This window comes from Podarcis erhardii (genome assembly GCF_964252035.2).
Source record: "Podarcis erhardii genome assembly, chromosome: 18".
Lineage (NCBI taxonomy): Eukaryota > Metazoa > Chordata > Lepidosauria > Squamata > Lacertidae > Podarcis > Podarcis erhardii.
This window is the reverse complement of record NC_138516.1, coordinates 5,128,048-5,148,048: the sequence shown is the minus strand read 5'-3', so window position 1 is coordinate 5,148,048 and position 20,001 is coordinate 5,128,048. Positions and strand designations below refer to the sequence as shown.

The 20,001-nt window shown below is 47.7% G+C and overlaps 3 protein-coding genes across 7 annotated transcripts in view; 1 reads left to right on the top strand and 2 right to left on the bottom strand.

The window, feature by feature from the left end:
- Positions 1–677: 677 nt before the first annotated feature.
- Positions 678–7,378, bottom strand: NDUFA7 (NADH:ubiquinone oxidoreductase subunit A7). The gene is made up of 4 exons (XM_081846503.1): positions 7,245–7,378; positions 4,628–4,677; positions 2,604–2,753; positions 678–906 (listed from the first exon to the last, which is right to left on the bottom strand). Exons 1-4 carry the CDS (start codon positions 7,293–7,295, stop codon positions 810–812), a joined length of 348 nt encoding a protein of 115 aa, XP_081702629.1. The 5' UTR covers positions 7,296–7,378; the 3' UTR covers positions 678–809.
- Positions 7,379–7,987: 609 nt separating this feature from the next.
- RPS28 (ribosomal protein S28) lies at positions 7,988–14,013 on the top strand. Its single transcript, XM_081846516.1, has 3 exons — positions 7,988–8,144; positions 11,506–11,639; positions 13,910–14,013. The coding sequence occupies exons 1-2, from the start codon at positions 8,058–8,060 to the stop codon at positions 11,626–11,628; spliced, it is 210 nt and encodes a 69-aa protein (XP_081702642.1). The 5' UTR covers positions 7,988–8,057; the 3' UTR covers positions 11,629–11,639; positions 13,910–14,013.
- Positions 14,014–17,771: 3,758 nt separating this feature from the next.
- The window catches only part of KANK3 (KN motif and ankyrin repeat domains 3), a 35,439-nt gene continuing 33,209 nt past the window's right edge, over positions 17,772–20,001 (bottom strand). For 4 of the 5 annotated variants that reach the window (XM_081846070.1, XM_081846068.1, XM_081846072.1 and 1 more), the window contains exon 11: positions 17,772–19,376. In XM_081846070.1, coding sequence (XP_081702196.1) covers positions 19,348–19,376 — 29 coding nt within the window. In that variant the 3' untranslated portion in view covers positions 17,772–19,347. Of the gene's footprint in view, positions 19,406–20,001 lie in introns of all 5 variants that reach the window. The other variant, XM_081846069.1, reaches the window with a different exon arrangement.

The following is a 20,001-nucleotide window of genomic DNA, read 5'->3' as shown; positions in this document are numbered from 1 at the left end:
GGCCACTGGTCCCATCACCTCCTGGCAAATAGAAGGAGAAGAAATGGAGGCAGGGAGAGATTTCACTTGCTTGGGCTCCATGATCACTGCAGATGGTGACAGCAGCCACGAAATTAAAAGACGCCTGCTCCTTGGGAGGAAGGCGATGGCAAACCTAGACAGCGTCTTAAAAAGCAGAGACATCACCTTGCCAATAAAGGTCCGTATAGTTCAAGCTCTGGTTTTCCCGGTAGTGATGTATGGAAGTGAGAGCTGGACCATAAAGAAGGCTGATCGCCAAAGAATGGATCCTTTTGAATTCTGGTGCTGGAGGAGACTCTTGAGAGTCCCATGGACTGCAAGAAGATCCAACCTCTCCATTCGGAAGGAAATCAGCCCTGAGTGCTCACTGGAAGGACAGATCCTGAAGCTGAGGCTCCAAGACTTTGGCCACCTCATGAGAAGAGAAAACTCCCTGGAAAAGACCCTGATGTTGGGAAAGATGGAGGGCACAAGGAGAAGGGGACGACGGAGTACGAGATGGTGGGACAGTGTTCTCGAAGCTACAAACATGAGTTTGACCAAACTGCGGGAGGCAGTGGAAGACAGGAGGGCCTGGCGTGCTCTGGTCCAGGGGGTCACGAAGAGTCGGAAAACGACTAAACAACAACAATAAAACTAATAGCAAGAGATTCAGATGACGTTAGGGATTGAGTTTAATCAGTCAGGTACCAATCAGAACAATGTGAATGGTCAGAAATAACGTCCACACACGAAAATATTTCCACGGAGTTTTGCACCATTGCTCTCCTCTCCATCTGCCTGGCAGCTCACAAGTAGGGCTCATCTTTCGACAGTTCCCATTTCCGTGCCGCAGGGCCAGGTTTCACTGGCTTTCTTTCCGTTGGTGCAATAGAAGATTCTGAGCTGGAGGGGAAGAGAAACAGGGGATGGTTACATTTCCAAATCCTACAAGAATGTAGGCGGGACCCCTGAAAAACAACTGAAAAATAAGGCTGACATTTTAAAATTGATTTCATATTAGTTTTGAATACAGAATGTTAAGTTTAATCAATAAGGCTGCCAGCTTTGGTGGAAAGATTAACAACAACAACAATAAATGTTATTTATACCCCGCCCTCCCTGGCCAGAGCCGGGCTCAGGGCGGCTAACACCAGTAAAATTACAATAAAAACATAATGGGGGGGGGGAACAATTTAAAATACAGGTTAAAATGCAATTTAAGCAGAGCAAATATCAGCACTCCTCGATCAAAGGAATACTGAGGCTTTTAAGCCAAGTCCACTTAGAGGACAGATACTGTATGGTGTAAAGATCTGAAGAAAAATATTAAAGGTTAGAGTTCTTTCCATTTGGAGTTTTCCAGTATTGGAGAGAGCAGGAAAACAAAGGAATGAGGATGACTAGAGATTCACAAAGTTATACATGAAGTGGAAAAAGACACATTTCTCTCTCTGTCATACTTACAGGTTCAGGGTGTTCGTATTAATTTAAAAGGCTCAGAATAATTTGGGTGCCAGATCCCTCAAGGAGCAAATCCCTTATACCCCCTGCCTGGTCACAGGTTGTCAGAGGAGTCACTCTGAATGGTTCCCCATGGCTCAGATCCACCAGGAGCTGTATGTTTAGTATTGTGGGTACAGTTTTATGGAACTTCCTTCCAGTTGACAGGCCCTCCTAAATGTCTGGTGCCAGCTACACACCTTTTCTTTATTACCACAAGCATTTTAGTTGATATTTTATAGTTTTAACTGGTTGTTTTTGTTTTGTATTAGAACCATACAGTAGAATCACAGAATTGTACGGTTGGAAGGATCCCAATCTAACCCCCTGCAATGCAGGAATCGCACGTAAACAATTCCAAACCTCTGCTTAAAAAACCCCAAGGAAGGGGAGTCCCAAAATTAGTAACGCCCATTATTTTAAATGTTTCTACTCTGTTATTAGGAATGCGGGTGGCGCTGTGGGTTAAACCACAGAGCCTAGGATTTGCCAATCAAAAGGTCGGCAGTTTGAATCCCCACAACGGAGTGAGCTCCCATTGCTCAGTCCCTGCTCCTGCCAACCTAGCAGTTCAAAAGCACGTCAAAGTGCACGTAGATAAATAAGTACCGCTCTGGCGGGAAGGTAAACGGCGTTTCTGTGCACTGCTCTGGTTCGCCAGAAGCGGCTTAGTCCTGCTGGCCACATGACCTGGAAGCTGTACGCCAGCTCCCTCGGCCAATAAAGCGAGATGAGCGGTGCAACCCCAGAGTCGGTCACGACTGGACCTAATGGTCAGGGGTCCCTTTACCTTTCCTTACTCTGTTACTGAATGTGGGAAATTTAAAACGTGGTCAAAAACCAACAATTCATGTCTTGCTAGACAGGCACATGATAGGAGCTGAAGTCTGCAGAGTTTTCAACCAAAATACTTCATTAAATTTGATATATCCCAAGCTGACCAGCCATCAAGATGAAGCTGTGCCAGCTGTCTGTCTACAGTTTTACCTTGGCTGCTCCAGTCCAGTTGGCCTCTTAAATAACAGCTGGATTTGGCCCCATTTAGCTTCCAATATTGCTAGGCTGAAGTGGATGTAGAGCAAAAGGAACACAAAACCTACCTGGCATGCTGCTGCCCTGGAGCCAACCTTTTCTGAGCTGATACAATGACAATGGGAGGGAAAGTCTCCCGGCGTCCGTCACGGGTGCAGTAGTAATTGTTTGCAAATTTATGGCTGGGGCCGACAGGGAGGCGTGGAGGTGGCTGAGTCCTAAAGAACAAGACGTTGAAGAAGGTCAAACAATGGAAGGGGGAAATGTAAGAGGTTTGGTTCAGTTATCTGACCAGTCATTAGCAAACAACAGGATTGATCTCCCATAAATTGAAAGTATCTAAAGGGCTGAGCTCAAATGACATTTTCCCCCGTAATATGGCATGATTTTATTTCTTACACAGATACTGAGGCACATGACCACTCAACCGCCATCGGCATATGGTAATGTCTGGCTTGTTTTAAGACAATATAGAGCCTTTATTCACAGTAATAATGGAACTCACAGGTGGAAGGTGCGAATCCTCCCACCCAGCCTGGAAGCTCATTGGGTTGTTCACTCTCTGCCTCGCCTACTTCACAGGGTTGCTGTGAGGATAGAATGAGGAGGAAAACTATCTACATGACCTTGAGCTCCTTGCAGGAAAGGTGGGATATAATGTACTAAATATTTTTTATCAATAAATTTACTCAGTATTCTAAATTTCTTCTCCATTATTTGATTTATATCCCACCCTTCCAAATGAAGGAGCCCTGGACAGCAGTAATAAAACATGTTAGTTAAAAAAACCAAAAAACCATTATCTAAGGGTTATTGGGAACAGTGTCTTTCAGCCTCAAATGTCCGGGCAAACAGAAACGTTTTAGGATTTCATAGAATTGTAGAGTTGGAAAGGGACCACAAAGGTCATCTCGCTGTCCAGTCCTCTGCAATGGAAGAATCTTTTCGCCCGCCGTTGGGCTCGAACCCATGACTTTGAGATGGAAAGTCTCGCGCTCTGTTGACTGAGCTGTCCCAGCTCTGACTTTCCCCTGAAAGTCCATCATGTGTGCAGTTCAAAGTTTGTTTCATTAGGGGAGAGAGGCCTGAGCCTGAGATCTGAACCCAGGGCTTTCATAGAATCATAGAGTTGGAAGAGACCACAGGGGCCATCGAGTCCAACCCCCTGCCAAGCAGGAAACACCATCAGAGCACTCCTGTCAAGCCTCTGCTTAAAGACCTCCAAAGAAGGAGACTCCACCACACTCCTTGGCAGCAAATTCCACTGTCAAACAGCTCTTACTGTCAGGAAGTTCTTCCTAATGTTTAGGTGGAATCTTCCTTCTTGTAGTTTGGATCCATTGCTCCGTGTCCGCTTCTCTGGAGCAGCAGAAAACAACCTTTCTCCCTCCTCTATGTGACCTCCTTTTCTATATTTGAACATGGCTATCATATCACCCCTTAACCTCCTCTTCTCCAGGCTAAACATGCCCAGCTCCCTTAGCCGTTCCTCATAAGGCATCATTTCCAGGCCTTTGACCATTTTGGTTGCCCTCCTCTGGACACGTTCCAGTTTGTCAGTGTCCTTCTTGAACTGTGGTGCCCAGAACTGGACACAGTACTCCAGGTGAGGTCTGACCAGAGCAGAATACAGTGGCACTATTACTTCCCTTGATCTAGATGCTATACTCCTATTGATGCAGCCCAGAATTGCATTGGCTTTTTTAGCTGCCGCGTCACACTGTTGGCTCATGTCAAGTTTGTGGTCAACCAAGACTCCTAGATCCTTTTCACATGTACTGCTCTCAAGCCAGGTGTCACCCATCTTGTATTTGGGCCTCTCATTTTTTTTGCCCAAGTGCAATACTTTACATTTCTCCCTGTTAAAATTCATCTTGTTTGTTTTGGCCCAGTTCTCTAATCTGTCAAGGTCGTTTTGAAGTGTGATCCTGTCCTCTGGGGTGTTAGCCACCCTTCCCAGTTTGGTGTCATCTGCAAATTTGATCAGGATGCCCTTGAGTCCATCATCCAAGTCGTTGATAAAGATGTTGAATAAGACCACGGGAAAAGCAGCGAAGGAACCCCTCCCACACTTGACAACCCCCCCCCTTACCTCTTGGCAATCTCTGTGTAACGAAGCTGAAGTTTCGCCTGGAGATCTCGCTGTTAAAAAAAAGAGAGAGAAAGACAAAAGAGGGGCAAGGCTCAAGTCAAGCGTGCCACCTGGAGGGCAGGAAGCCTCTGTTTTCTGAAAAGCTAAACTGCAACAAGAACTGGCAAGAAGAATACCTGTCGCGTAGCATCAATCTGAAACCAGGTTAATACAGTGGTACCTCAGTTTTCGAACGTAATCCATTCCGGAGGACCGTCTGACTTCCAAAAAATGTTCAAAAACGGGAGCAATTACTTCTGGGTATTTGACTTTCTTTTTTTTATTATTATTATTAAATTTTGACATAAATATATTTCACAAACGTACAAAAGACAAAATGAAAAAGAAAAAACAGAAAAAGAGAAGAAAAAAAAAGAAAAGAAAAAGAGAAAAAAAGAGAAAAACACAAAATACATACAACTTTAAATAAACATTGATCGACTTCCCTTTATCTCGATTTCGGAAAATATTGCCTTGTTTATCTATCTGCTGTGTCTATTCCTTAATAAAACTTTTTACGTAGTAAGCGTTATCTCATGCCTACTGTGATTTCTGTAAGTACATATGTGTTTCTGATCAACATTTTGATTTTCCCCTTGTCTCTATTTCCATATATATCCTAAATTTATTCCATTCATTGTTAAATTTTGCACTTCTTTGATTTCTTATTTTCTGTGTCAATTTAGCCAACTCCAAATAATCGGATAGTTTAAGTTGCCACTCCTTTAGTGTTGGGATTCTGGGTATTTGACTTTCGAAAACCGAAACATTTGGTTTCTGAGATGCTCACTGTAATGAGCAGAAATTATATTACTTGCCCCCAAAATGGAAAGAAGCATAAGTCCCAGCAAAGGAAGAATGGATATAAAAATTTACGAAATATGCAGAACTGGCGAAACTTACCGGAAGTATAAGAAATCAAGATAACAATTTTTTTAAATAAAAGAATGGAAATGGTTTATTGAATATTTACAGTGGTACCTCAGGTTAAGTACTTAATTCGTTCTGGAGGTCTGTTCTTAACCTGAAACTGTTCTTAACCTGAAGCACCACTTTAGCTAATGGGGCCTCCTGCTGCCGCTGCGCTGCTGCTGCATGATTTCTGTTCTCATCCTGAAGCAAAGTTTTTAACCCGAGGCAATATTTCTGGGTTAGCGGAGTCTGTAACCTGAAGCGTATGTAACCTGAAGCGTATGTAACCCGAGGTACTACTGTACAGATAAATTATAAATACAGTAGATAAAAACAATGTCAGGATGATTGTAATAACCTGCAGTTTTATAAGAGTATATATTTAAAGAAGATGAATAAATGAGCAAATTAAGTTAATTTGGATATGCAGGAGATATTAAAAACAAATTTAAGGAACCGCAGAAAGAGGGGGAAGGAAGTCAAGTTTTGAAATGTCAAAATGATTGTAAAATTAGTGAAATGCATAAACTTGAAAAGAATGAATGAATAAATAAATAAATAAATGTATTTCAATGGGCCTGCTTTAGGTTTCATTGCAAGCAAGGCGATGAATGAAAAGTCACAGCCACAACATGCATCTAAAGCATATTTAGAGTATGTGGCTTTGAATTGAAGTTAAAACAACTAAACTTAGTCCCATTTAATGCACATGATTCTCTCCCCCCCCCCCACCTCCTGGTAACTGTAGTTTCAAGGGTGTTGGGAATTCTAGTTTTGTGGGGGATCCTATTGTTTTGCAGAAGAAGCCATATGCTTTAAATGAAACTAAGTTTGATTAATCAATTGGATTGCCATATAACTGCCTTTAAAATAATATATATTTAGGGGGTCTCCCCAGGAGTAGGACTACAACCCCCTTGATCCCTTGCACAGAAAGGGGACGGGGCTAGGCTATCGGATGGGAATATGTGCAGGGGGGGGGGGTAACCTAAATCCACCAGGCAGAATTTCCTACCACAGTTGCCACAGGGATCCTTTAGAGTAGGCTAAGCCAGTGTTTCCCAACCTTGGGCCTCCAGCTGTTTTTTGAACTACAATTCCCATCATCCCTGACCACCGGTCTTGCTAGCTAGGGATGATGGGAGTTGTAGTCCAAAAACAGCTGGAGGCCCAAGGTTGGGAAACACTGGGCTAAGCAGCAGTTCTCAACTTGTGGGTCCCCGGATGTTGTTGGACTACAACTCCCATCATCCCTGAGCTCTGGCCTTGCTAGCTAGGGGTGATGGGAGTTGTAGTTCAAGAACATCTGGGGCCCCACAGGTTGAGAAAAGCTGCTTTAGAGCAGTGTTTCCCAACCTTGGGCCTCCAGCTGTTTTCGGACTACAACTCCCATCATCCCTGACTAGCAAGACCAGTGTCCAGGGATGATGGGAATTGTAGTCCAAAAACAGCTGGAGGCCCAAAGTTGGGAAACACTGCTTTAGAGCAGGCATAGACAAACCTGGCCCTCCAGATGTTTTGGGACTACAACTCCCATGATCCCTAGCTAGCAGGACCAGTGGTCAGGGATGATGGGAATTGTAGTCGCAAACATCTGGAGGGCCGGAGTTTGCCTATTCCTGCGTTAGAGTCTGCCTGCCGGTTCCCAGCCCGGTTCGGTTCTTACCCCGGCCGCAAAGTTGCGAATCTTCTGGATGAGGCGGGTGGCCGACGCCATTTTGGTCTATGTTGTCAAGGGCACAGGAGCCGCGGGGCACCTCGGGAAAACGACGATTCGGAAAGTCTCTTCGGGGCTTCCGTAGTTATGTGTAGTGCCGCGTGGCACGCCGGGAGGAAGGGAGTCCCGTGCGGCAGGAAGAAGGTCGCGCAGTGCACCCTGGGAGTAGTGAGGGAAACCCTGTGAGGAGAGGCCTGCTGTCTCTCTCTTTCTCCCTCCCTTTCTCTCCATTAAGTCTAAATGGAAGAATCCAAATCCGTCTAGAGAAAAATAAAGTTATAGGAAACAGGATACTGTACTTTTTTTGTGAGAAGGGTGTAGCAAAGCATGCTGGGAAGAAGGGCGTGAGGGACTCGTGTGTGTGTGTTTGTGGAAATAAACGAAACCCAATAGAGGATAATTTATTAATAAAGCTAAGAAGTGAACCCTAACCAAAGACAACGTGTGATTTATTTATTGATACATTGAGAAACGAGTAAATTTCACATTCAACAGAAACCCCTCAGCGCGGGGCATGCCGGGAATCGCCTGTTGACCAAACGGACCTCGCTGTGCATGCTGGGAAGCAGCCCCCCCCCTTTGGACTACAACTCCCGCCACTGACGAACGCTGACCGCGCCGGCGGAGGCTGACGGGAGTTGAAGTCTTTACGTCACACCCCCTTCCCGGAGCTGGTAGGCGTGGCCTCTTCCCCCTCCGAGGGTATATAAAGGCCCGGCCCGGGCCACGTGACCCTTTCCGCCTGCCGCCTTCGCCTCCGCCATGGACACGAGCCGCGTGCAGCCCATCAAGCTGGCCCGAGTCACCAAAGTGCTGGGCCGGACAGGCTCGCAGGGCCAGTGCACCCAGGTAAGCCCGGGAGAGAGGGGGGGCGGGGGGGACAAGGCCTCCTCCCATCCTGCTCCTCCACTTCGGGGGGGGGGGATTTGCGCTCTGCACGCCCTCAGAGGCTAACCACCCCCTTCCTCCTCCTCTCGTCTCAGTGCCTGAGTCGGGGCCTCGGCGACCCCACCAGAGGGTTGGACAAGATGATCCCCGCGGGGGGCGGGATTTGCACTCTGCACGCCCTCAGAGGCTAACCACCCCCTTCCTGAGTCGGGGCCTCTTCAAGGCGAAGGAGGGGCCTCGGCGACCCCACCAGAGGGCTGGACTAGATCAGTGTTTCCCAACCTTGGGCCTCCAGCTGTTTTTGGACTACAATTCCCATCATCCCTGGACACTGGTCTTGCTAGTCAGGGATGATGGGAGTTGTAGTTCGAAAACAGCTGGAGGCCCAAGGTTGGGAAACACCTGGGGGTGGGGGGATTTGCACTCTGCACGCCCTCAGAGGCTAACCACCCCCTTCCTGAATCTGGGGCTCTTCAGGGGGAAGGAGGGGCCTCGGCGACCCCACCAGAGGGTTGGACTAGATGATCCTCGGGGGGGGGGGAGGTTCCACTCTGCACGCCCTCAGAGGCTAACCACCCCCTTCTTCCTCCTCTCGTCTCAGTGCCTGAGTCGGGGCCTCGGCGACCCCACCAGAGGGTTGGACAAGATGATCCTGGGGGTGGGGGGATTTGCACTCTGCACGCCCTCAGAGGGTAACCATGCCCTTACTCCTCCTCTCGTCTCGGTGCCTGAGTCGGGGCCTCGGCGACGCCACCAGAGGGTTGGACTAGATGATCCTGGGGGGGGGAGGTTGCACTCTGCACGCCCTCAGAGGCTAAGCACTCCCTTCCTGAGTCTGGGCCTCTTCAAGGCGAAGGAGGGGCCTCGAAGGAGGGTATTTGCGCTCTGCACGCCCTCAGAGGCTAACCACCCCCTTCCTCCTCGTCTCGGTGCCTGAGTCTGGGCTTCTTCAAGGCGAAGGATTTCGTGCTTCAAATTTCGTGGTTCAGGGCATCAGAAAAGTTTGGTGGTTCGAGCTCACTCGAGGTTGGACTAGATGATCCTTGGGGGGGGGATTTGCACTCTGCACGCCCTCAGAGGCTAACCACCCCCTTCCTGAGTCTGGGCCTCTTCAAGGCGAAGGAGGGGCCTCGAAGGAGGGGATTTGCGCTCTGCACGCCCTCAGAGGCTAACCACCCTTTTCTTCCTCCTCTCGTCTCAGTGCCTGAGTCAGGGCCTCGGCGACCCCACCAGAGAATTGGACTAGATGATCCCGGGGGGGGGGATTTGCACTCTGCACGCCCTCAGAGGCTAACCACCCCTTTCTTCCTCCTCTCGTCTCAGTGCCTGAGTCAGGGCCTCGGCGACCCCACCAGAGGGTTGGACTAGATGATCCTGGGGGTGGGGGGATTTGCACTCTGCACGCCCTCAGAGGCTAACCACCCCCTTCCTGAGTCGGGGCCTCTTCAAGGCGAAGGAGGGGCCTCGAAGGAGGGGATTTGCGCTCTGCACGCCCTCAGAGGCTAACCACCCCCTTACTCCTCCTCTCGTCTCAGTGCCTGAGTCGGGGCCTCGGCGACCCCACCAGAGGGTTGGACTAGATGATCCTGGGGGTGGGGGGATTTGCACTCCGCACGCCCTCAGAGGCTAACCACCCCCTTCCTGAATCTGGGCCTCTTCAGGGGGAAGGAGGGGCCTCGGCGACGCCACCAGAGAATTGGACTAGATGATCCTGGGGGGGGGGATTTGCACTCTGCACGCCCTCAGAGGCTAACCACCCCCTTCCTCCTCCTCTCGTCTCGGTGTCTGAATCTGGGCCTCTTCAAGGCGAAGGAGGGGCCTCGGCGACGCCACCAGAGGGTTGGACTAGATGATCCTCGGGGGGGGAGGTTGCACTCTGCACGCCCTCAGAGGCTAACCACCCCCTTCCTCCTCCTCTCGTCTCGATGGCTGAATCTGGGACTCTTCAAGGCGAAGGAGGGGCCTCGGCGACGCCACCAGAGGGTTGGACTAGATGATCCTGGGGGGGATTTGCACTCTGCGCGCCCTCAGAGGCTAACCACCCCCTTCCTCCTCCTCTTGTCTTGGTGCCTGAGTCTGGACCTCTTCAAGGCGAAGGTGGGGCCTTAGTGATGCCGCCAGACACACAAACACACTACCTCGCCATCAAATTTTGTGGGTCAGGGCATCAGAAACGTTTGGTGGTTAACCAGAAAAGTTTGGTGGTTTGAGCTCACTCAGGGGGTTGGATTAGATGATCCTCGGGGAGATTTGCACTCTGCACGCCCTCAGAGGCTAACCACCCCCTTCTTCCTCCTCTCGTCTCGGTGCCTGAGTCTGGGCCTCTTCAAGGCGAAAGAGGAGCCTCGGCGACGCCACCAGAGGGTTGGACTAGATGATCCTCGGGGGGGGGTCCCCTCCCACTCTGCAACTCTTGGGGTAGAAGTATTTTCGTAAAAAAGTTTCCAGGAACGAAACCCTTGGAAGAGCCTTACTCGTTTTGCAAAGTTTAAATGCGGTTGCGCGGGGGGGGGGGGGGGGCAGACCTAAAAAGCACTCCCCTGTAAAGTCCAATCGAGAAAAAAGTTTGCAGCCCTACTCAAAATGCTAATAATAAAAAATTATTATTTCTACCCCGTCCATCTGGCTGGGTTTCCCCAGACATTCTGGAGGTTTCCCAACAGAGTATTAAAAACACGGTAAGACATCAAACATTAAAAACTTCCCTAAACTGATTAATGCCACCTTTACTTTCCTAGAAGCTTCTGGGTAGGTTTGTAAACCTCCCTGTGACTACTTATTGTTATTATTATTATTTATTAAATGTGTGTATACTGCCCTGAGATCTTCATTTGTAGATCTCAGGGCAGTTCACAACCTAAAAATAAAAAAAATCATTTAAAAATGAACAAAAGAAAGCCAATAACAACCCCCCTTCAAATGTGAGGAGTCGTTACGAAAATAGGTTGCCCTCACTTGCAGAATGGTTAGTGTGTTGCCCGCAAATACTAAACGGCTCCTAACACCTTGCTCCTTGGATGAAGTGCAGTGTATAAGTTAAAATAAATAATGACAAGCGGTGTAAAAATGCAATAAACTTAGCAACACTAGGATCTTTTGCAGGTGACATTCACGGCAGAGCTGGGTAGCTCTCTAATGAGGATGATGTAGTCCTGCAATAGAAAGGAAAATGTATTCTGTGCATCCTCAGGGGAACCCTGCCATAAATATTTGAAGCCTTGCTTTCAAAACAGGTTCAGTTTTTGGTTGCCTGTTGTTGCAAGCCAGCTCCTCTGCCTTGGTTCCATTTCATCCTGCTAATGCCTCACTGTCTCCTTCGTAGGTCCGTGTGGAATTCATGGATGACACCAGCCGTTCGATTATCCGCAATGTGAAAGGCCCAGTCCGGGAAGGGGATGTGCTCACGCTGTTGGAGTCTGAACGTGAGGCCCGGCGGTTGCGCTGAGCTGTAGCCAAGTGAGTCTTCTTCTAATTACCCATCCCCTCTCGAGCAGTGCGCAGTTCAGCCTTGCTCAACCCTGACATCTTCCAGATTATCGTTTAATCTCCTTCCCCAGGTGTTTGAAAAAAGCAGTGCATGAAATACAATAAAAGCAGCTGAAGGCAATACTGGTGGGAGCGAAAGCAGCAGATACATGTAAAATCCACGGGGAGGACAGGAGGAGAATGTACTGTTGTGCAAGGAGAAATATATTATCTAATAATAATTTATTATTTCTACCCCACTCTGAGTGACTTTCAACAGAACATTAAAAACAGAATAAAACTTCAAACATTAAAAACTTCCCTAAACAGGGCTGCCTTCAGATGTCTTCTAAAAGTCAGGTAGTTGTTTATTCCCTTGACATCTGGGCGGGTACCACCACCAAGAATGCCCTCTGCCTGGTTCCCTGTAACCTCGCTTCTCACAGTGAGGGAACCACCAGAAGGCTCCCAGAGCTGGACCTCAGTGTTTGTGTTGATGCTTCTTTGACTACAACCCAGTGGTTGCATCCATCTGAGTTGCACTGGGATTAGAGCCGCTGAAATTAAGGAGTCTCTGAATAGGATAGAATCCACTACAACACTCATGGCAGAGACCTATTCACTCAGCTGGGAAAAGCCCTTGGGAACAAAAATGTCTTCAGTTGTTCTCCAGAGAACATAGAAGAAGAGTTTGGATTTGATATCCCGCTTTATCCCTACCCGAAGGAGTCTCAAAGTGGCTAACATTCTCCTTTCCCTTCCTCCCCCACAACAAACACTCTGTGAGGTGAGTGGGGCTGAGAGACTTCAGAGAAGTGTGACTGGCCCAAGCTCACCCAGCAGCTGCAGGTGGAGGAGCGGGGAAGTGAACCCGGTTCACCAGATTACGAGTCCACCACTCTAACCACTACACCACACTGGCTCAACAGGAATGCTATTTCATAGAACGGGCCGCCAAATTATAAGCCTTGCTCCGAGTTAACGTGGAGTGGGCCTCAGATCTTTGGAACCTGCAGGAAAAGGATGCTTTTTAAATCCCAACTCCCATACTTCGGTCCATTGAACCCATCACCAATTACAGGTGCTAACCTTCTAGTTTCAGTTACAGATAGGTAGCCGTGTTGGTCTGCCATAGTCAAAACAAAACAAATTCCTTCCAGTAGCACCTTAAAGACCAACTAAGTCAGTTCTTGGTATGAGCTTTCGTGTGCATGCACACTTTCGTGTGTATCTGAAGAAGTGTGCATGCACACGAAAGCTCATACCAAGAACTGACTTAGTTGGTCTTTAAGGTGCTACTGGAAGGAATTTGTTTTGTTTCTTCTAGTTTCAGTCTGCTTTCCTGGCCAGGTTTTTCACAGGCCTCCCCTTTCTATCCAGTTTAAACGACCTAGCAACTGGCTTTGAATTACTGCAGTTCGCTAGAAAATATTCCCTGGGCGTAAGGAAAAACCTTTGCATTCAAACATGCTCAGAACCTCAGTTGCCCCCCAAATGGAAAACCTTGCAGGATACGCAACTTTTGCTTTGGAGTAAAAATATGAGGTGTTCAGTGTTTGTTGAAGAAATAACTTGTAAATTGTATTTTGTCAAGGGCTTGGAGGACCCAATGCTGGTTGGGGGGATTTTATCTTATCTGCAGCAGATACAGACACACAGGACTCCCTCTTCACAATACAGTGTGAAATTTGGTTTTCCTATTGGTTTTGAAGGAATTCAGCAACATAATAATATATTGCCCATCACAGGATGATTCACAACATAAAAATACAAAATGGGAACACAAAATACATAATAAAACAAGAACCGAAACAAACCAATAACACTCCCCCCCACAAGCACATTTAATAGGACGTAGAAGGTTCCCATTCGTTTGGATATACTGCTCTGCTTTTGTAATTCATTATTTTTATTACATTGTTTTGTTTGACCTTATATTTTATTGTCGATAAATTATTTCATTTTGCAACGCACACAACACTAAAAAAGGGAGGGGAACTTAAACAGAAAGTACAAAAACACATAATGAACTTCTAACCACCTTTCAGAAAAAGGAAAAAAATGACTGACTTGACTTTAAATGTGCTCGGAATTCCAATTCCTGTTCACCCCAGCCACCAGTTGGGGGAGTCCAGCCCCACTTGCGGGTCCAGATTGTGCAGTGCTGATCATTCCCCTAAACTTTGTGGCGCTCTGAAACTCAGCTGCCTGTCAATAAGGTTGAAGCATGCAACTAAATCCCGGTTTGTTTTCTTTTCTAGGTTGGTCAAAACTCCCATGTGATGTGTTCGTACAAGCCTGGTCGAAGAGTGATGAGCTACCCTCAGTCCTTCCAATAAACTTCCTTTGCCCTCCACCACTTAAACTTGTGTGCAGTGTTTTTAAATTACCATAGCAAAATATTCCGTAATGGTCAAAATAGTTGTATGGTGTTATGGGTACATACGCAGCCCTTTCTCCCTGCCTGCCCCATTTAAGCCCAATCCCTATTCATTAGGTAAAGGTAAAGGGACCCCTGACCATTAGGTCCAGTCGTGACCGACTCTGGGGTTGCGGCGCTCATCTCGCTTTATTGGCCAAGGGAGCATTTGTCCCCAGACAGTTTCCAGGTCACGTGGCCAGCATGACTAAGCCGCTTCTGGCGAACCAGAGCAGTACAGTGGTGCCTCGCAAGACGAAATTAATCCGTTCCGTGAGGCTCTTCGTATAGCAGTTTTTTCGTCTTGCGAAGCAAGCCCATTGACAACTTAGCGGATTAGCGCTATTAGCGGTTTAGCGGCTTTTAGCGGATCAGCTGATAAGCGGCTTAGGGCTTAGGAAAGGGGGGGGAGGGAAAAAACCCCACAGGAACTGGCAAGACATTATCGTCTTGCGAAGCAAGCCCATAGGGAAATTCATTTTGCGAAGCGCCTCCAAAACGGAAAACCCTTTCGTCTAGCAGGGTTTCCGTCTTGCGGGGCACCACTGTACACGGAAACGCCGTTTACCTTCCCGACGGAGCAGTACCTATTTATCTGCTTACACTTTGACGTGCTTTTGAACTGCTAGGTTGGCAGGAGCAGGGACTGAGCAATGGGAGCTCACCCCGTCACGGGGATTCGAACCGCCAACCTTCTGATCGGCAAGTCCTAGGCTCTGGTTTAACCCACAGCACCACCCGCATCCCTTATCCTTATTCATTACTGCAGTTATATCTGAGGGGCAGGTGGGGCTTGTCTACTGGCAAGGTAGCCCATCTAGGAGAAGGAAACACTGATCCTAAATCGGCTGCCTAGTGGGATATTTTTTCAGGAGAAGAAAAGGCAGTGCACCCTATACTGGAGACGAGCGAGTCCCACAGATGGTTGGGTGGCCCCTTCTGGCAACTCCTGCATCGAAGCCAGCGCCAAACGCCTTGCTCTGCTTTCCTCTGGACTGTATCAGCAAGGCCACGAGGCGGGTCTTGTTGTCTCAGGACCTCCAGACACGCTGCCCAGGCTTGTGCCCTTGGGGGGTGGGTCACATCGGTTCTGCTCATACAGTGGTTTCACCCCCGGAGGCACACTCCATTATCTCAAGGTGCCGTAGGAGCCTGCAAGCTTTCTTCAGCCCTCCCCATTTTCTTTGCACCCCCCTCCCAGCTCTTAGGTCACCTCCACGCCATACATTTAAAGCATGCGGCTTCCCACAAAGAACCCTGAGAACTAGCGCCTCCTCTTTGCAGAGCTACAATTCCCAGCACCCTTACAACACCACAGTTCCCAAAGTTTCTTGTGGGATGGATCAAATCTGTGCTTCCAGGTGCCATAAGAAAGCTGCAGAGATAGCACAGGGCAGTGCGCACCCTGGAAATGATCTCTTTCAGCTTCTGCCTTCTGGGAGAAGGTATAGGGTTATAAAGGCCAGGACTAGCCGCCTGAGAAACAGTTTCTATCCAAATGCGTTTTTGGTTTTAAACACAGTGTAAGGAGTCTCTATGGGAATATATTGTATTTAAAAATGGGGCATCAAGAGTTTTTAGGGGCTAACCAGGTTGGGATAGCAGGCTTGTTGGTTTCTGAATGTCTTATGTAGATTTTTTTCAGTTTTGTTGTTCTGTATGGGACAATGACTAAGATTATTGTATCGTATTGATGGGACACTGATTATGGTGTGGGAATAAATCCTCTGATTTATTCATGTATCTTTGCTGGTTACTGCAGCAGCTTGAATCCTCTTGGCGCCTGATGTATTATTCAAAGGTCCCAGTTTCAGGACTGGGGCAGACCTGTGTCTGAAGCCCTGCCCAGCTATTCCCAATTGGTGTCTACACATGGAGGCATGGTTGAAGCTCTCCAGGCCCGTCTTATCTTTCCAAGGTCATGCTCCATTCCTAACCGCTTTTACCTGTCTAGAATGTGCCATTGGAAACCTCTGCCCACCAAGGGACTTGTGGCCTCTGGAAGGTTGCCCATGAGGAAATGCAGTACTCAGGATCAACAAGTTAGAATCATAGAATCCTAGAGTTGGAAGAGACCACAAGGGCCATCGAGTCCAACCCCCTGCCAAGCAGGAAACACCATCAGAGCACTCCTGACATATGGTTGTCAAGCCTCTGCTTAAAGACCTCCAAAGAAGGAGACTCCACCACACTCCTTGGCAGCAAATTCCACTGTCAAACAGCTCTTACTGTCAGGAAGTTCTTCCTAATGTTTAGGTGGAATCTTCTTTCTTGTAGTTTGGAACCATTGCTCCGTGCTCGCTTCTCTGGAGCAGCAGAAAACAACCTTTCTCCCTCCTCTATGTGGGAGATGACATGGATATAGATTGGACAGTGGCCTGACTCTGTGCAGACACCACACATCTGAAGCCCATGTAGTAATATTGGGAACTGTAGTTCCTATACAGCATCTTAAAAAGCAGAGACATCACCTTGCCAACAAAGGTCCATATAGTTAAAGCTATAGTTTTCCTAGTAGTGATGTATGGAAGTGAGAGCTGGACCATAAAGAAGACTGATCGCCAAAGAATGGATGTTTTTGAATTATGATGTTGGAGGAGACTCTTGAGAGTCCCATAGACTGCAAGAAGATCAAACCCATCCATTCTGAAGGAAATCAGCCCTGAGTACTCACTGGAAGGACAGATCCTGAAGCTGAGGCTCCAAGACTTTGGCCACCTCATGAGAAGAGAAGACTCCCTGGAAAAGACCCTGATGTTGGGAAAGATGGAGGGCACAAGGAGAAGGGGACGACAGAGGACGAGATGGTGGGACAGTGTTCTCGAAGCTACCAGCATGAGTTTGACCAAACTGTGGGAGGCAGTGGAAGACAGGAGTGCCTGGCGTGCTCTGGTCCAGGGGGTCACAAAGAGTCGGACACAACTAAACAACAAGAAGTTCCTATAATTCCCAGCCCTACAGTTCACAGGAGTCTGGTAGAAGTCATCTGCATTAAATCGATGGGGTGTGTGCACAGATTCTCTGTACAACATTTTTTGTGTGTGTTCTTAGACTGATGTCAAAGCATCTGGGCCTGGGAAGATTTTCCCAAGCTGCTCTGTTACTCAAATGCTGTAAAGTTCTGTTACTGATCCATTTTACTTCCCTAACGGGGAATGGGGTGAGGAGGAGATGCATCTCAGCTGCTTAGCTAGGAACTTCGTAAAGAGAGGCCAGTGTGCTTTTCATATAAAGTCAGGCTGCATATTTGAAACCGGCATTGCGGCATGTAAGGTGGGCAATGGCGTTTCTGGGTTGAACGGCTGTAGCTCAGATTTAAGAGCATCTGTTTTGCATGCAGAAGGCTTCAGGGTCCATCCCTGGCATCTCAGAGAGTTAGAAGGGGCTCCTAAGGGTCATCCAGTCCAACCCCCTGCAATGAAGGAATCTCAACTACATCATACATTACACCTGACTCTCCAACCTAAACACACCCACTTCCCTCAATTGTTCCCCATAAGGCTTGGTTTCCAGACCCTTGATCGTGTTGATGGGGAAACAACTGGAAAGGCTATTTGGTGCAATTCCCAGGGTGAAAAGCTTTAATAAAGGCTTTATTAACAGTAAAAGGGCTTAACTATTCCTGCACCATGCCATCAAAATTCTACAACTTTCCCCTCTTTTTTTTTTTAACCCTGCCTGCTGGAATTTCAAAAGACAAGTGCTGTGGGTTAGTGGCTCTTTATTCTGGTGAATAACATTTGAAGGCATAAAAAAAGGAGCTTTACATATGAAATGATGTGCTGGATCTTTGGAGTGGCTCTTTAAAAAGGAAAAACCAGCAGTCTGGAGCATAAAAAGATCAGAGCCACCACTTCTGATTCAGAGAACCTCCAACCTTCACAGAGGAAACACGTCTGTTCCTAAAAGCAGGAAGGTATGCTGGATAAGAAAAGTGCCTTTGGGCAATGGATGTTTCGACCGCTCTAAAAATCTGTTGCTTTTGAGAAACAGGCATGATGGCAAGAAGGGTTCTTAAGCTAGCTTGCCCTTCGAAAACTCTCTTCCAATATTTTGCTCTACAACTCCCATCATCCATAATCATGGGCCGGGCTGATGGAGTCAGAACAACAGCCAGAGGACACCGGGTTGGGGAATTGAAGTTGAATCTTCTATATATTTTGGAAAAGAGGTTGTCGGTCCTCTTTAGGGTTCCCTGCCTCTTGAGATACTGTCACCAGCCTTGGCAAGACAGATCCTGAGGTTTGAGCAGCAGCCGTCGAATGTCTGAATGCCGGGTGCCATTTTGATTCTAGGTGGCGGACCGAAATCTGACTTCAGCGCCACTTCAACTGTTTCTTTTCTTTTTTTGCATAGCTTTGGCCGCCTCATGAACTGAGGATGGCAGCCTTTGTCAATGTTCGGACACCAGGCGCCATTTTAAACCAAGGTGGCGGACCAAAACGTGGCTTTGGCGTAACAGGTTCAAACTCACAAATGACACTAAAAAACACAATATTCTGGGGTGGGGGTTCTTCACATTCCCGGGCAATGCCAGGTCCCATATATATCAATTATTTTGCAGGAAGCGGCATATAAACCCCCTTCCTCATAGAAAACGGGCAACAACAAAAAGTATGGATCAAACTGCCCCCCCCCTCCCACAGTCTAAAGTTATGATGAAACAGGTTGACCTTCTTTTTCTTCTTTGGCGATCCCTCGTAGCTGAGTAAGATTATCTTCCATAAACACGGTTTTAACAATGAGTCTGTAAGTGATTGTGGAGGCCAGTTCTGGATCCACACGTCCTTCCACAGTGGGGACATAGGTTTCCGGGCGGGAGTTGATCCCGGTGAGGGTTTGCCAAGCGTGCCTTCCTCTTAGCACGTTTCTCCTTTGCGTCCTGAGTTCGAGTGTCTCCAAAGCCCATGACACCTTTGGTAAAGGCTGTTCTCCAACTGGAGCGCTCGCAGGCCAGTGTTTCCCAGTTGCCGGAGTTTATACTACATTTTTTAAGATTGCCTTGAGAGAGTCTTTGAACCTCTTTTGTTGACCACCAGCATTACGCTTTCCATTTTTAAGTTCGGGAGGACTAGGGCCCCACCCAGGGGAAGGACTGGCAGATACTTCCTGGCAGTCATAGCGTTGTACAGCTGTGGATTCTTAACTCCTGCGGCCCCTTCCATGTGGAAAACCAAGGCTAGACAGCCCCAAAGCAAGACTGTTTAAAAAAAGAGTGATGGGAAGGGCAGTGTTTCTTTGGTTTTTTTTGGGTCAGTGAATTACGCCAAAGGTAGCATGTCATTGCTGGGAATGTTCCTGTCCCTGTCCTGTTGAAATATAATCAAATCAAATCAATCTATATGCAGAAAAAAAGAAAAGGGGGGTCTGCACAGCAGTTACTGAAACAATAATTAATAATTAATAATTAGTTACTGAAACTGCTGCAAGGTGGCTTCGAGTTTCCTCGCTGGCCGGCTCAGGCGTAGGGCTGATTCTCGCTGGGTGACAGATACCGGCATCCAGAGGTGTGTGCCGTGAATTTCAAACCCATTTTCCATAACCTTTCCCAATCGGAAATCTGAATGGTAAAGGTAAAGGGACCCCTGACCATTAGGTCTAGTTGTGACTGACTCTGGGGTTGCAGCGCTCATCTCGCTTTATTGGCCGAGGGAGCCGGCGTACAGCTTCTGGGTCATGTGGCCAGCAGGACTAAGCCACCTCTGGCGAACCAGAGCAGCGCACGGAAACGCCGTTTACCTTCCTGCAGGAGTGGTACCTATTTATCTACTTGCACTTTGATGTGCTTTCGAACTGCTAGGTTGGCAGGAGCAGGGACAGAGCAACAGGAGCTCACCCCGTCGCGGGGATTTGAACCGCCGACCTTCCAGTCGGCAAGTCCTAGGCTCTGTGGTTTAACCAGCCTTGAAACAATAATTATTACTTACTAATTTA